The sequence below is a fragment of the Brassica napus genome, chromosome C2, assembly GCF_020379485.1.
Source record: "Brassica napus cultivar Da-Ae chromosome C2, Da-Ae, whole genome shotgun sequence".
In the NCBI taxonomy this organism is placed as follows: Eukaryota; Viridiplantae; Streptophyta; class Magnoliopsida; order Brassicales; family Brassicaceae; genus Brassica; species Brassica napus.
The window spans coordinates 48,559,044-48,574,881 of NC_063445.1; the positions used below are offsets into that span (position 1 = coordinate 48,559,044).

Consider the following 15,838-nt stretch of genomic DNA (forward strand, 5'->3'; position numbering starts at 1 on the left):
TGCGGCTTTGGATCAGAAAAGTCCCTTTGAAATACTTTTCAAGAAGACTCCGGATTATTCTTTTCTCAGAGTGTTTGGTTTAGCGTGCTACCCATGTCTTCGTTGGTTTAGCGTGCTACCCATGTCTTCGCCCTTATGCTCACCATAAGTTTGAACCTCGATCCCTACAGTGCGTCTTCCTTGGCTATCACCCTCAATACAAGGGGTATCGTTGTTTATACCCACCAACAGGCCGAGTATATATATCTCGCCATGTGATCTTTGATGAACAATGTTTTCCCTTCAGTGGTCAATACAAGCATCTGTGTGTTCAACATAAGACTGGACTTCTTCATGCGTGGCAAGAAGGAAGTGTCCCCTCTCCATCTCCTGTTTATCTTCCAACCATACCACGTCAAGTAACAGAGTACCCTCAGGGAGGTATACATGTTACTTCAGGTCAGGATGTTGCAGAAGCATCAGTACGTCATGATGTGTCTGAAGTTGTTCCTGAAGAAGCTCCAGTCCAGACAGAAACTGATATAACTGTGCATGCTCCAGACACTCCAGAAGCGTCTAAAGCGTCTGAGCCAAGTAACTCTCATCCGATGACTACTAGATCACGCCTTGGTATCCGCAAGCCCAACCCGAGATATGCTTTAGTAGCCAGTAAAACTATTCCATCTCTACCACGTACCGTTGCTGAAGCACTCGCACACCCTGGATGGAGACAGGCCATGTTGGATGAGCTTGATTCTATATATCAGAATCACACATGGACTTTGAAACCAGCAACCGATGGTATGAATATTCTTGGCTGCCGTTGGGTATTCACTGTTAAACTCAACGCTGATGGTGATGTGCCGCAGTCCACAGATCATTACATGGAACCATCTCAGCATGGAGTTCAGGACGTTATGAACATTTCAACCGAGGTTCATGTTTTTCACCGTACCAGACTTGACTTGGATCATGCCAGACTTGAGAAAGATCATGCCAGACTTGAGAAAGATCATGCCAGACTTGACTTGGATCATGAGGTTTCACAAAATGATCGAGACTTCTCTCTTTTGGCTCGATTGCCTCATACTGCACGTACCGGCGACCGTACTGATGGACTGATCGACCCTTTTGATCAGTTCATGCACTTTGATCAGCCAAATCTCACTAAGGCAAGGATCCTTCACCTATCTGAAGACATAGGACACACTTGGTCCAGTATGGTTCATGATCTGGACATGGTGGTTCATACGGACAGTCCCACATCCGTCGTTCTCCTTACCGCGGTTCATGCTTCAGGATACAACGAATCTGGATAGAAGCCGAACAGTCACCTTGTCTAGTCTTATCTCTTTATTTTCGTATTAAAGACTAGATCTAGATCTAGATCTACATTTTTAGTTAATTCCTAGATCTACAAAACACTATAAATATGTAGTCCATTTCATCAATAAAATCAGTTCAGTTTTGGTTGTTTATTTTGTTTCTTCTCTGAGTGAGAAAGAGTTCTTTAGCTAGTTCATTGGTGTGAACCGGCTTGTTGATTTGGTGGTCAGCCAATTCATCTTTGTGTGTTGTTTGGTGGTTAGCCAACACATTCATTCTTTCTTTGGTGGTTAGCCTTAGATCGTGGGTATATCAAGAGTCATTCCGCATCTCTTGACGATCCTTTCAATCCATCTCAGTTCCAGAAGTGCCGTTTGCCTTCTCGGATCATATCCAACACCCAGCTAAAGTGATCCTCCCTATCTTAGGGTTCTTCAGTTGGTATCAGAGCCACTTTGGCTGGTTTGTTTCAATTCATCTTTTCATCTTCTCATCTCTCCACGATTTTATTTTCTTATTTCTTGTTGGATCCGGGCTGTTCCTTTACTCCCTTGTGATCGCCACTTATTAAAAAAAAAGAGAGAAAAAAAATCTATCAAAAAAAAAAGAGTAAAGGTTTTGGCTTGAATCACTTTTGAAGAGAAATCCCGGGGGATTGGTGGAAGAGAAACCCTGCTGGCTGAAGAGAAACCCAGCCTTAGGACAGTTAAGGCGGATCCATATCAAAATTCTCTTCATCTTTCTTTCTCTTTTCTTTTTCCCACAAAAGTTGGTTTTGGGTTTTGATTGCTGAATTTTGACTGCCTATCATCCTTTGAACCAGTGGAAAGAACTCTGAGTGATCACCTAAAAATCGTGAGCTAAACACTTTGAGAGTGTGAGGATTTTTATTTGCTAACTCTTTTGTTAAGTGTTTTCAGGATGTTTGGACTTCTCAAGAAATCAAAACTACAACAAGACGTTTACTTTCCTTTTAAAACCGTGTTAGAAAAAGAGCAAATGATTTTTGGAAATAAGAAACAGTTTGCTTCTAATGGGTTTGATTTTGTGCAGAAACAAAGAAACCAAAGGAAGAGACAAGACAAGTTCGATGATGATGAAAAGTGGATCAGGAGTGGTGAATGTCCCTTCACCAAAGCCAAGAGAAGCAACCGTGATGTGTCTGATCAGAACGAGCTTCAGACTTATGCCAGCTTGGAAAAGATGTTGCATAAGGCGATTCATGTTGTCCGGCAACTCAAAAAGAAGGGAAACACCAACACTTCTTCTGCACCAAAACAACAAAGTAATTCTTCTTCTCCTTCAAATTCTGATTTGAAAACTAATGTGTTGTCTTCTGATAAAAGCAAGGCTGTGAAAATCACAAGCAAGGCTCTTTCTACCAGGTGCTTCAAATGCCATAGGGTCGGTCATTATGCCAACAAGTGCCAAAAACAGAAATCGTTGGTGACTTTGGAGAAAATTGAAACCGAGCCAGAAAAGGAAGACCCTTTACCAATTTTCAATGACTATGCACATGAACCGAAGGAAGGGTCAGGTGGAGAGCAAAACAGTGGTCATAAAGAAGGATCTTCTTCCATTCACAAACCAGACCGAACTCAAGGTGAGCAACGTTCTGATTATGGTTCTTTTGCTTATAATCCTTTTCCTTTTAATGTTTCAGATTTGAGGACAAATCTTTTTGAAGAGGAAGGGAATGATGTGCCGCAGTCCACAGATCATTACATGGAACCAGCTCAGCATGGAGTTCAGGACGTTATGAACATTTCAACCGAGGTTCACCGTACCAGACTTGACTTGGATCATGCCAGACTTGAGAAAGATCATGCCAGACTTGAGAAAGATCATGCCAGACTTGACTTGGATCATGAGGTTTTACAAAATGATCGAGACTTCTCTCTTTTGGCTCGATTGCCTCATACTGCATGTACCGGCGACCGTACTGATGGACTGATCGACCCTTTTGATCAGTTCATGCACTTTGATCAGTCAAATCTCACTAAGGCAAGGATCCTTCACCTATCTGAAGACATAGGACACACTTGGTCCAGTATGGTTCATGATCTGGACATGGTGGTTCATACGGACAGTCCCACATCCGTCGTTCTCCTTACCGCGGTTCATGCTTCAGGATACAACGAATCTGGACAGAAGCCGAACAGTCACCTTGTCTAGTCTTATCTCTTTATTTTCGTATTAAAGACTAGATCTAGATCTAGATCTACTTTTTCATTTAATTCCTAGATCTACAAAACACTATAAATATGTAGTCCATTTCATCAATAAAATCAGTTCAGTTTTGGTTGTTTATTTTGTTTCTTCTCTGAGTGAGAAAGAGTTCTTTAGCTAGTTCATTGGTGTGAACCGGCTTGTTGATTTGGTGGTCAGCCAATTCATCTTTGTGTGTTGTTTGGTGGTTAGCCAACACATTCATTCTTTCTTTGGTGGTTAGCCTTAGATCGTGGGTATATCAAGAGTCATTCCGCATCTCTTGACGATCCTTTCAATCCATCTCAGTTCCAGAATTGCCGTTTGCCTTCTCGGATCATATCCAACACCCAGCTAAAGTGATCCTCCCTATCTTAGGGTTCTTCAGATGGTTCTTTGAATAAGCTCAAAGCAAGACTCGTCGCTAAAGGATTTGATCAAGAACAAGGTGTGGATTTTATTGAGACCTACAGCCCAGTTGTCTGAAGCTCAACGATCCGTATCGTCCTTGCCGTTTCGACTTCTAAGAAGTGGAGCATCACTCAGCTTGATGTAAAGAACGCATTTCTTCATGGAGACTTACAAGAACCAGTGTTCATGCTCCAGCCACCGGGATTTGAGGATCAAGCTAAACCACATCACGTATGTTCTCTGAAGAAAGCTCTCTATGGTCTTAAACAGGCTCCAAGGGCTTGGTTTGATAGGTTCAGCAACTTTCTCTTGGAGTATGGCTTTATCTGTAGTAAGACTGATCCGTCACTGTTTATCTATCATCATAATGGAGATACATTGGTCCTCCTTTTGTATGTAGATGACATCTTGCTCACTGGTTCCAATTCATCTTTGTTTGAGTCTCTCCTCACTGAACTCAACAGGCGGTTTTCTATGAAAGACCTTGGTAATCTGCATTACTTCTTGGGGATTCAAGCGCAGACAACGCCCTCTGGCCTCTTCATATGCCAGACAAAATATGCTGAGGAGATTCTTCATCATGCAAATATGTCGGAATGTAACCCGGTCCACACGCCTCTGCCTTTGCGCCTTGATCAAGTCTACCAAGATAGTCGCCTCTTTCCTGAACCAAGCTACCCTTGTAGGAAAACTACAATACCTCACTATCACCAGGCCAGACATTCAATTTGCTGTCAACTTCATATGCCAAAGGATGCATTCTCCAACAGAAGCTGATTTCCATCTACTCAAGAGAGTTTTGCGTTACCTTCGTGGAACTTCTACCATGGGAATTCATGTCTCGAACAACAATGGCTTGGATGTTATGGCATATAGTGATAGTGATTGGGCTGGCTGCAAGGATACCAGACGTTCTACAGGAGGTTTTTGTGTCATGCTTGGTTCAAACATTGTGTCATGGTCGGCTAAGAGACAACCAACTGTTTCTCGCTCCTCCACTGAGGCTGAATACAGAGCTCTCGCGAACACAGCCTGTGAAATCACTTGGTTGTCTTTTGTTCTTCGTGATCTTGGCGTCCCACAGCCTAAGCCTGCTGTTCTACGGTGCGATAACTTGTCAGCGGTTCATCTCACGGCGAATCCAGTTCTTCATAGTCGGTCAAAACATTTTGAAACTGACTACCACTATGTTCGAGAGCGTGTCGCTTTTGGTGTTTTGGAAGTTCAACATGTTCTCTCAGCATTGCAACTAGCGGACATCTTCACTAAATCCTTACCCCGCCATTCTTTTCAGCATCTCAGAGACAAACTGAATGTTGGTAACCTCTCCACCATCAGTTTGCGGGGGAATGAAAATGCACAAGGTCCAACGGGCCACTATGATATCTCTCCAGCCCCATCTACTCAAGACGGAAAAGGATGTATATATAAGCAAGCTTGTACATGAATGTTGGTTAAGTAATAAAGTTATAACATTCAGCCACACTTTTTCCTCTTTTCTCTCTTTGTTCTTAGAAACCCCACCCACTTTGGCGTTGTTATGTTTTTGTTTGTGTTAAACCTTTTTGTTTATTGTTTACTTGACTCAGGCTTTCAGAGTTTTTGACCGTAACCAGACAGGCTATGTTAGGGTAAGAAGAAGCTTGAACTCGTCTTCCTTAAATAATCATCTCATTATCTCTCAGAACGTATTTGCAATCCTGTTTTTCTGTTTGTTTCTCAGGTTGAAGATATGAGAATAACTATTCACAGCTTGGGAAAATTCATATCTCACCGAGAAGTCAAGGTGAAACAGATTTCTCCTAACATGAGTTTGTCAATCATGTAATTATAGAATTGAGTAAAACTGTTTCTGTATCTTTTTGATCGTGCAGGAACTTGTGCAGAGTGCTTTGCTAGAGAGCAACACAGGAAGAGATGATCGAATTCTATACAATAAGCTTGTTAGAGAGTTAGAGACTATATAGTCAATGAAGTTCTTGTTTCTTAGTGTTTTATTCTTTGGAACTTACTTGAGAAATGTTTTTCTTCACGTCTTCACTTGCAACTATATGAATAAACTGAAATTTTGGTGATAAAGATTCTTGTTTTTAATCTAATTTGAGCAGATGTCAAAAGCACATTACATCATATGATCAAACGCAGTATCAGGAGCTGTACGGTTCTCAGGTTTATAAAGTATCCAAGGCTTATAAACCTCCAAGACCCTGAGCTACATATGCAAATGTAGACCAAACACTTGTCGTCACAAGAATATCTGTCATACTCAAAAGGTACATTTCCGCAAGAGCTTTTCTGTCATGCATCTCTTTTCTCCTCTCTATTACATGAGAAACTAACTTGTGGTGGTACTAAAGAACTCAAAACGAGAAATACAGAGTACATTGCTTAATGGATTATCTACCTTCTGCCCCCTCAAAACTTATATCTTGCCACTAGTTGTCTTTGTCATCATCCTCTTCGTAGTTGAACGGTAATGGAACCGTCTTGAATGCCCTGTACTTCCCCACATTGTTCAAATGCTCGTTCTCTAACCTGAAGAAGTTCCATATCCCACGGCGGATAATCTCTAAACTAGCTACAACAGCAACCATCGTGTTCCTGTGCATAAATGCGAAGTTGAAATCCAGCACGGTCTGCAGCCACGCAAATCTAAGCAAGACGTTCAAGATCTGCACAAGTTTTTTCTTATAGAGTTAGGAATCAGTTTTGCTCTTATGGTTTCAAAATGATGAATGCTTATTATTAGTTGCTCACCATAGCAATGAAGTATACTTTCTTTTGTGGGATAAGGAGTTTATCCCGGAGCCAACGGTTCTTAGAAGTCATGTTTAGAAGACCCCAGTCTAACACCAAGTCCCAGTAAGTACAGAAAATTGCAGCAATAGCTGAGACAACCCCAGCCAACATTCTCCAGACAAACTTATGCTCCTCGTCGACAACACTGTAAGCTGTCCTCAAGCAGACCGCCATTATAGTCAAGAAGTACTTGAGACCATTGTATCCTTGTTCTGCGTTTTTCTCTTCAAATAGCCGTCTCAAGCACTGCACAAGTATATCAGGTTTTAAGCAAAAGTGAATGAAGATAAGACGGCTTAGATTTTGTCCGAAGAGTCTTTTGTACCTGAAGGAGACGAAAAACGTATGGGAAGGCAGCAACAATGAACAAGAAAGCATTGTATGCATCTGAGTCTGTGCAAGTGTTTGTTCTATGTCTGAAATCTCCCCAACCGTAGTGACATATGTAAAACTGGACGCTTCTAAGTGCTTGCACCTGGCTTGTTAACTGGTCTCCCAACAAGAAGTCAGGTAAAGTCACCTTGTAAAGAGGAGCAGCAAGGCAGTGAAAGAGGCATGTGAGGAAGAACAAGCGACTCGAGCGGTAGAAGAAGTTGAATGGTAAGACTAGAACTATAAACATCACCTAGATCACAAACATTAACCTGTTAGTACCATCATGTAGCTGAGTTTATTGCATTTTAGGGACTTACAATGAGGAGGAGAAGAGGAAGAAGTTCGGTGAATAGTTTGTATTCTTGAGTTTCGGGGTCAACCTCCATGTCAAGATTGGCAATAACGCAAAGAAGAGCCAAAACACCAATGCTGAAGCCCACAAGTAGAACTTGTCTATAGCCAAGCTCAGATCCTTGCTTGAACCCAAATATGAAGGAATAGTTCACTCGATACCGTCTCCAATAGTAAATGTTACCAGCATACATGAGTATGTGCAGCACAATGAACCCAAACAAGCTGCAAGAACAAGAAGAAAGAAAGTGTAAAAGACAAGCAAATGGTTAGTATTTGTTTAGTAGCAAAATTAGGTTTTACCTGTAAAGAGGAAACATGATGTCCATGTACTGTTTTTGGCCTTGTTCTTGCAGAATGTTCCGGGTGCGTATGATGGCGAATAGAGCCACTACTAGAGAAAACACACATCCACCCAAGAAGCCTGAAAAAGTTTCCAAAATTAGAAACTTCTTCCACACGCAAGGAAACCTAAAAAGGCTAAAAGAGGAAAATATAATGAAAACTGCACCTGTGGAGAATGTAATACGATGTCTCTCTCTTTTAGGTTTGGGTCTCAAGATGTTCATTCCTTTTGTTCTGTTAGCATTGGTGAAATGCTTTATGAAGGTAGCTTCAACACGCTCTATGAGTTTATTTACCTGTGACAATGGTGAAGCAAGAGAAGATGAGTATCAAGGAGAGACATAAGTTGTATCAAACCGAGTAAAAAGAACTTACATCATCAGAGCTTCCAAAGCAGGAGTTATCAACCATCTTCATGTAAGACTTTGTAGCATGCCTCGAAGTTATCTGTTTAAAGAGTAACTTGGTGAACACGTTTTAGTAAACCCTAAACTAAAAAAAATCTCAATCTCTTACCTTATCATACTTCTTCAGTATCTTTGAAAACGCCAACACATTCAAGAAGCTATAGCTCTTAAGCAGCCTAAGCTTCTGGTAAAACTCGACGAAGGCGCGTCTGAGCTTCTCTTCGACTCTCCTCAGGTTATCTCTGCTGAACTTAAGCTCTGTATTCGATACCTGTAGAACGCTTTTAATGGTGGACCGTGGCGTTTCCTTCGTATGGTTCATCTTGACACGATCAAGAACCTCTATAGGAGATGGCCTCGCAGCTTTTAATCTACTTATGTCACTGGCCACCGAGTCAGAAACGACTTTGTTTTCCTCTTCTTTCTCCACATTATCTTCATCGTCTTCTTCGTCGGACTTACCAGCTTTGCTAGATCCTCCTTCTTGTATTGCTTCCATGTGAGCTTGACCTCCATGTTTCACTGAAACCAAACCGGATTTTTAAATCATCAAATTTCATTAATGGTTTGGTAAAACCGGAATTAATCTTTAAACAAACCGAACGATTCACTGCAGCAATATAATATGTATATAACTAACCAACCAGATTAATTTCAATTTGGCTATTTAGAGTTACGGTCCGATAAAATCGGAATCAGTTATTAGTCAACCCATACTTTGACCATTGGATAAACCGGAAGTTAAACCTGTGAGAGAATTGCACATAGTCATCACACGGTGAGCATGATTAACCCGAACTCTCAATTTGAGATTCCTAACTCATGATTTGATTTTTTTTTGTTTTTCTTAGTTTTTTTTAACATTTTTCGGCTAAGAACCGGTTATTATATCTCTTATTTAAGAACCGGTTCTTAGAACATCTTTATTGCTCAAAAGGGGGCCCACGAATGTGGAAAAAAAACCGTGTGTTATGTGGGCAAAATAAGAGTCGTGTGTTGTGTGTTTTTTGCACTGTTCGCGGATTCCACCGACACGTAGCGACCCGCGATTGGTGCGCTTTTTAATTTTTTTTTTAATCAGAATTTTTTTTTTCTAAAATCCCCTAATAAGGTTTAGGGATAAAGATGCTCTTAGCTTTTCTTAGTTAAAAGCTAAGAAACAGAAGCTAAAAACCCTACCATAAGAACCCGGATTAATTATGGTCTTACACTCCCTCTCGTCCAAAAAAAAGAAATTTTGAGATTTTTTTAGTTTCACAAATATAAAAAGTTTTATACTTTCGATGTAATTTTAGATTCCTTTTTATTTTTCTAATATTAATTAATATAACTACGACTTAAGTAAATTGAAAATTTAAAAATTATGATATTAAAAAGGATTGTTTTTAAGATTGTAAATTTATTCTTAAAATGTATGAAAACAAAATTTTATATCCGTGAAATAAAGAGAATATCACTTACTGGATCTAGCTCCGGCAGGAGTAGAAGCTGCGACGGCCGCCGCGGAATTAGCGACGTCCGAAGCTAACTGAGTCATCTCAACCGTACGTTCCTCCCATGGCCACCCATCAGGATGCTCAACTTTCACACGGAAAGCTATCAAAGCATCCATCTGCTTGTTGAGCATCACAGCTTCTTTCATCACTTCTTCGACTTTCTCTTTATAGAACCTCTCCACTTTGTTGAACTCGTCGTCTAGTCGCCGGAAAAACACCATCTCGTACTCTCCTCCTTCCTCCGCCGTCATGAGAAACGTCGTCTCGTATCCGTGACTCGCCGAGTGAACCAAGATGGGAGCTGACTTCAAACCTTCCTCGATGTCGTCGTCTGAATCTGAAAAATGACCACCACCGTGCCCGTGTCCGTGTCCGTGGTGATGTCTTTTTAGTCTCGACTTTGAGAGTAAACCGCTGAATGTTCGGTAGAGCGTGAACTTCCGGTGGAGGTGGTGGCCGTGACCGTGGTGAGGATTCTTTTTGTGTTTGAAGTTGATGATGTCTTTTAAAACGGTTTTGAGGTAATTGTAATCCATGTAGGTTTCGTGCCATTCAGGCACCATCTGCGACGAGAACTCTTTCCCGAACTTCATTATTCTTCCTCTTCTGTTCTTGTCTGAAAGATAATCTTTTGGTTCTTTTTTCTGTTGTTTTTTTTTTTTTTTGTGAGGTTAAGAGTAGTACTGGAGAAGAACTTATAGGGATGTATTAAACAGTGACAAATCGCAGAAAGTCCCAAAAGCTGTCTGATATCATTGATATAAAATAGTGTTCATGTGTATTAATTTTGAATAATTTAAATTGTTTCCTTTTCAGTCTTGTTGAAAAAAATGAAACCCCATTTCATTCACCAATGGTCCAATGTGTTCAGAAATGGTAACCAAAGCGCGTGTAGAAACGAATAGAACCAAGCACGACTGATTATTTTTTGATGCCAGTCTGTATCCAAATTTAAAATATAGAAATTTTGAGTGAGTAGTCTTTTTCATAGTTACGTGTTTTTAATTTGCACAAGAAGGCTTTTAGTTACTTTTAGTAACTCGTTGCAATATGAGTTTCTTTTTGCAGAAAATCGTCTTAATTTGAGTTAATGAATCTGCCGGTATATAACAAGATATATGATTACGTCTAGATCTTATAATAGTACATATTAAATTGGTCATCGATGATACGAAAGAAAATTGATAGTGGGGCTTGTAGGGAAAATAATCAAAGATTTGTAAGTCTTGCAAACGAAATGTTTAACTTTTTCCAAAAGATAGATGTAAGCTTTGATATATTTTTTCTCAAAAAAAGTTTCCTATATTTTTTTTTTGGTTTAAGTGTTTAGTTATTGCCAAAAATGTTTGTTTTTAAAAGAGGCTTAATAGATATAAAGTTCGATAGACTATCACTAGACATCTAATCTATTAAAATTGAAGTACAAATTGAAATTAACTTTTATTTCACCTTTAATATTACAAGTTTATGACACTGGTCTAAACCATGATTGATAACATTAAACCACATATATTTAATTGACTTATTTAACCATTCATTATCTATTTCCTTAGCCAATCATAACTCTTTTTAAAATTTGAAAACACACCAAAAATCCAATCTATCCCCATGTCTTATATTGCTCCATTAACCTATGTATGGTAAACCTAAACCATAGAATTATCAAAAATTTAGTCAACAACATTCAACACGAATTGAACATGTCACATAGTGCTCGGATAAAAAAATTCCTCAAGTTTGCAAAAATCATATGCTTATTCTCCAGATTAGATATTAATATAAAATAATAATAAAAAACTCTTTATCATGTTAAGTTTTTTTTAAAATGTATATCACTAAATAAAATGTTATGTCGGTTTGTATAGATTTCAAATCTTGAATAAAAATCTGATTTTTTTTGTGAAATTTTTCATGTCAAATCATATACTGAAACTATGGTTTATATAACCAGGATTATTATATCACGAATTTTAACAAAATATAACTAAAATACAATATTTGAAATGTTATACTCAATCAATTATATATAGATACCTACAATCAAAGGACATTTGAAATATAATTCCTATTTTTAGGTATAGAATTAACCAAATGATATCAATATTACTAACATAATCTCCACATTCCTTCCAATTTATAAAATGAAATCTATCGATAACCGCAACCGAATATTCATATTTTAACAACATCCTAATTGTTTGAGCTAATTTATAGTAACAAAGCTAAATATCTTATCTTAACTAATAGATTTTTTTTTGAAACAATCTTAACTAATAGATATACATATATTTTTTGTTCTAATATGTATTCTTCACTAACTATATATTATAGTTTTTAAGTTTTAAAAAATCAAATATAAAAAATGAAAAATCCGAATATTCAGCTTTTAATACAAAAACATAAATGAAAAGAGATTATGATCAATTAATTAAATTATTTAATTTTACATATCATATATGATATACATTAAATTATAGGATAATCAATAATAAGAAATAAATAAATGAATATCCCTTTTCTAATAGACTAATACTACCACATAAATAGAAAATATTAAAAAAAAATGTACAAACTATAGAATATTTTAAAACGATATTTGATATACATTAGATTATAATATAATCTATAATAGGAAATTAAAATAAAATGATATTCCTTCTTTAATACTACCGTTATTTAGAAAAAAAATTGACTTCATATTAAATTATTTGTTCTTTACTAACCATAGATGATTTACAATTAATTATAGGTCAGCCGATAAAGGTAATCAAAAATATTGAATATTCCTCTTATAATACTACCACATAAATGAAAGATATCAATTGCTCAATTAAATTTATTTTTTACAAACCATATATGAAATACATTGAATTATAAAATAAAAAGTACAAATATTCCTTGACCCGTGAACTACTTCATAAACGAAAAATAGAATATAACCTATAAAATAGTTTGAAAGATCTTACTTGGACTAATCTTTTTCTACAACTACTTACTCATACCATATATATCATCATTCATATTGTTTTTTAAACTATTCATATTCACCAAAAGAAATAAAACATGTTCATCAACTTCACTTTTTTATTAAAGATGTAAAACCACTTAAAACTGAATGAAGAGTTCAAGTGAAATTGCTTATTTCTAAAAACAAAACACCAACTGCGAAGAAAAATCACCTGAATTGTCTTAGAAGATGAATAAGCAAGTCCTAATTTCTGTACACAATTCATAAAATGTATCTTTCTATATAGTAGTGATGTATTTAATTTTGTGTCCAGAAAGTTAAAATCCATGCTTAGAGTATCTCCAATGTAAAACTCTATTTTTTCCCCAAAGATGGAGTAAAAGTAAAAATGAAGTAAAATTGCTTCAACCCTACTCCATTTCTCATTCCATAATGGAGTGATGAACAAACAAAAAATATATTACTCCATTTATAGAGTAAATTTCGGTATGGAGTGAGATATGAAGTTGGGTTGGAGTATTCTTTACTCCATATTCACTTTTACTCAATTTTAGAGAAAAAAATGGAGTGAAGATGAAGATGCCCTTATGCAACGAAAAAAATATTTATGTTTTGTGTCCAACGTAATCCATAAAATTGTAAATTATTGAATTTCTTTTTTATATCGCAAGCATCTGATCAATACCGACCAACAACCCTTCAATATAAAATGTAACACTTTCAGGCTTTTGTGCAGATAGCAACTTCAATATAAAATCAGAATTTGAAACAATAAATTAAATTATCGTATTCACACGATACAATTTTTAAAAATGTATTAATATACAATTATTTATATGGTAAATTTTAAAATATATATCACCAATTATGAATATTTTATATTCTTTTCTTAATTTAGTATTTTAATAATTTAGTTAATAAATTATATGATAAAATAATCATTATATAAATTATACATTAAAATTCTATATTTAGTTGTATATATGTATATCTATTTGTATAAAAGTCAGATCAGATATCCGATTCTAAATTTTTAATATATGTGTTTTGCTTTGTTTTTAACTGATATTGATTTTTAATATTTTCTTTGCTTTGAAAACTTACGGATATCTAGATTTTTCGGATCGAATCAAAACGAATAATGAATCGAATAAAAATTAGCAGATAAAATGTCCAACCCTACACATAATCCCTAAAAAGTATTGAATTAATATTGGCTAATTTTATCATATTTCCTCTGTTTCATATTAAGTCCCTTTAGATTTGTGCACACAGATTAAAAAAATATTTAATTTTGCATATTTTCTATATAAAAACATCATTATCCATATACATAACCGTATTTTAATCAAATAAGCTAGAAAATAAAGTTAATAAATTATGCATTGAATGCTAAAACGACACTTATTTTGCAAATTTTTCTTTACAACGACACTTAATATGAAACATATGGAATATTATTTACTCCATCTGTTTAAGAAAACATTTAATTTTGCATATTTTCTACATAAAACATTATTACCAATACATCTAACCATATTTTAACCATTAGAAAAATAAACTGGAAAATAAAGTTAATAAATTCTGCATTGATACGATAAAACGATACTTATTTTGCAAAAAAATTTATGCAACGACACTTAATACGAAACAGAGCATTATTTACTCCACTAATTTTGTTTATTTCGTCGTACCTAATATACCGCTATGCAAACTAATTAATTATACTCATTAGGATATATAAATAAAAAGAGTGTAAAGTTCCCACTTGCTTTTCTCAAGTTAAGAAACTAGCGACTTGTATTACTCCCTCTGTTCCTAAAAGATCCATATTCTAGAGAAAATTTTTGTTTCAAAAAGATATATATTTTATAGAGAAATTTTTAGGTTCACCCCCTTAGTGAACCTATAGGTTCACCTACCCAATAATATCTTGCCAACTCATATTCAGTTTTTAGAAAACAAAAAGTTAAAAAATTAGAAATATATTTATCTACAGAAAAAAAATGAAAAAGATAAACGTTAAAGTTAATAACGCCGTCGGAATCAATCCGCCTTCTTCTTCATCGGTACATAAAAGAAATACTTTCAAGTCTCAAATTCTTTGCTTTCTAATTCACCTTGGACCATCCAACAAAAACAAAAAATTTGACAGCCACAAGACAATCCTCTTCCTCGGGAGAAGATGAGTACACTGCTACGTTGGTGACCGTCTAAGTTTGGCAGTGAGGAAGAGCCACAAGAGGAGGCAGAAATATACGTTTGGCAGAGATATACGTCCTGGATCAACTTTATCTTCCTTCTCTTGTGCCTCACGAAATCAAGAAGTGGAGGTAAAACTATGCTGTCTAACAAAAATAAGGCTTAACAGTTTAAACACTTGCAACTGGTAAACTAGATTCTTGCCTTTGAGAACTTATTTGTATGTATCTAATCTGCTAACAGTGTTCCAAAAGAAGTTACGAGATCTTCCAGGGAGCTTGGTGTCTCAACAAGCAGTATGCCTCCATGTCTGTGTGTAAACCTCTTATATTTGCATTATATTCATTATTCTTTCAGGTCTTGACTTCTTGTTTGCTGGCTTCCAAAAAACTCTAGAGTTCATTGCCACCATGGTTTATACCTTATGTCTTAATGCTGCTCCGTAGTGATTGATCATAAATCTGGAACAAAAAATGTGAGTGCAAGTGGCTCACTGTTTCTCCATCTCAGACGCAGGATTCAGTTTAGACTGTCATGTTTCTTCATCTCAAGGTCTAAACAAACGGTTTGCCATAAACTGAAGACTAAAAATATGTAAAAGAGAAGCGAAAACAAAAACAAAAACAAAAACTCTTAAAATAGATGAATTTTGAGAAACACAAAACTTAGCATGAGCAATGAGGGAGGAAACAAGCCAGAACATCAAACCGAAATCTCTCCTTTTCCTCGTCTTTCTTCTTCTCAAGGTTAGACATGTCGTGCTTAAGAAATCCTAAAAGCTAAAACTCAATTTTTCTCGTATCTTTTCTGTAGTCGATGAAGAAAAAGTCGACGGCGTTAAGTTTATCTTTTTTTTTTTTTTTTCTGTAGATAAATATATTTCTAATTTTTTAACTTTTTGTTTTCTAAAAACTGAATATGAGTTGGCAAGATATTATTGGGTAGGTGGTTCACTAAGGGGGTGAACCTAA

General features: G+C 36.2%; 1 protein-coding gene and 1 long non-coding RNA gene across 2 annotated transcripts; one reads left to right on the plus strand and one right to left on the minus strand.

Moving 5' to 3' along the window:
- The first annotated feature begins 4,884 nt into the window (after positions 1-4,884).
- LOC111204729 lies at positions 4,885-6,277 on the plus strand. The gene is made up of 3 exons (XR_002657270.2): positions 4,885-5,555; positions 5,648-5,710; positions 5,799-6,277. It is a non-coding gene; the product is annotated as an uncharacterized LOC111204729 (long non-coding RNA).
- LOC106379043 (phosphate transporter PHO1 homolog 5) lies at positions 6,164-10,421 on the minus strand. Its single transcript, XM_022700075.2, has 9 exons — positions 9,663-10,421; positions 8,311-8,723; positions 8,170-8,241; positions 7,961-8,090; positions 7,753-7,873; positions 7,416-7,674; positions 7,049-7,348; positions 6,682-6,969; positions 6,164-6,596 (listed from the first exon to the last, which is right to left on the minus strand). The coding sequence occupies exons 1-9, from the start codon at positions 10,288-10,290 to the stop codon at positions 6,360-6,362; spliced, it is 2,448 nt and encodes an 815-aa protein (XP_022555796.2). The 5' UTR covers positions 10,291-10,421; the 3' UTR covers positions 6,164-6,359.
- Between the last annotated feature and the right edge of the window lie 5,417 nt (positions 10,422-15,838).

What these genes read in the sequence shown, in the direction of transcription:
- LOC106379043 (XM_022700075.2), bottom strand. Translation starts at nt 10,290, where the DNA reads ATGAAGTTCGGGAAAGAGTTCTCGTCGCAGATGGTGCCTGAATGGCAC. An exon ending in TTCCTCTTCTCCTCCTCATT is followed by an intron (nt 7,349 to 7,415) that starts GTAAGTCCCTAA and finishes TTTGTGATCTAG; the next exon opens with GTGATGTTTATAGTTCTAGT. An exon ending in ACGTTTTTCGTCTCCTTCAG is followed by an intron (nt 6,970 to 7,048) that starts GTACAAAAGACT and finishes ATACTTGTGCAG; the next exon opens with TGCTTGAGACGGCTATTTGA.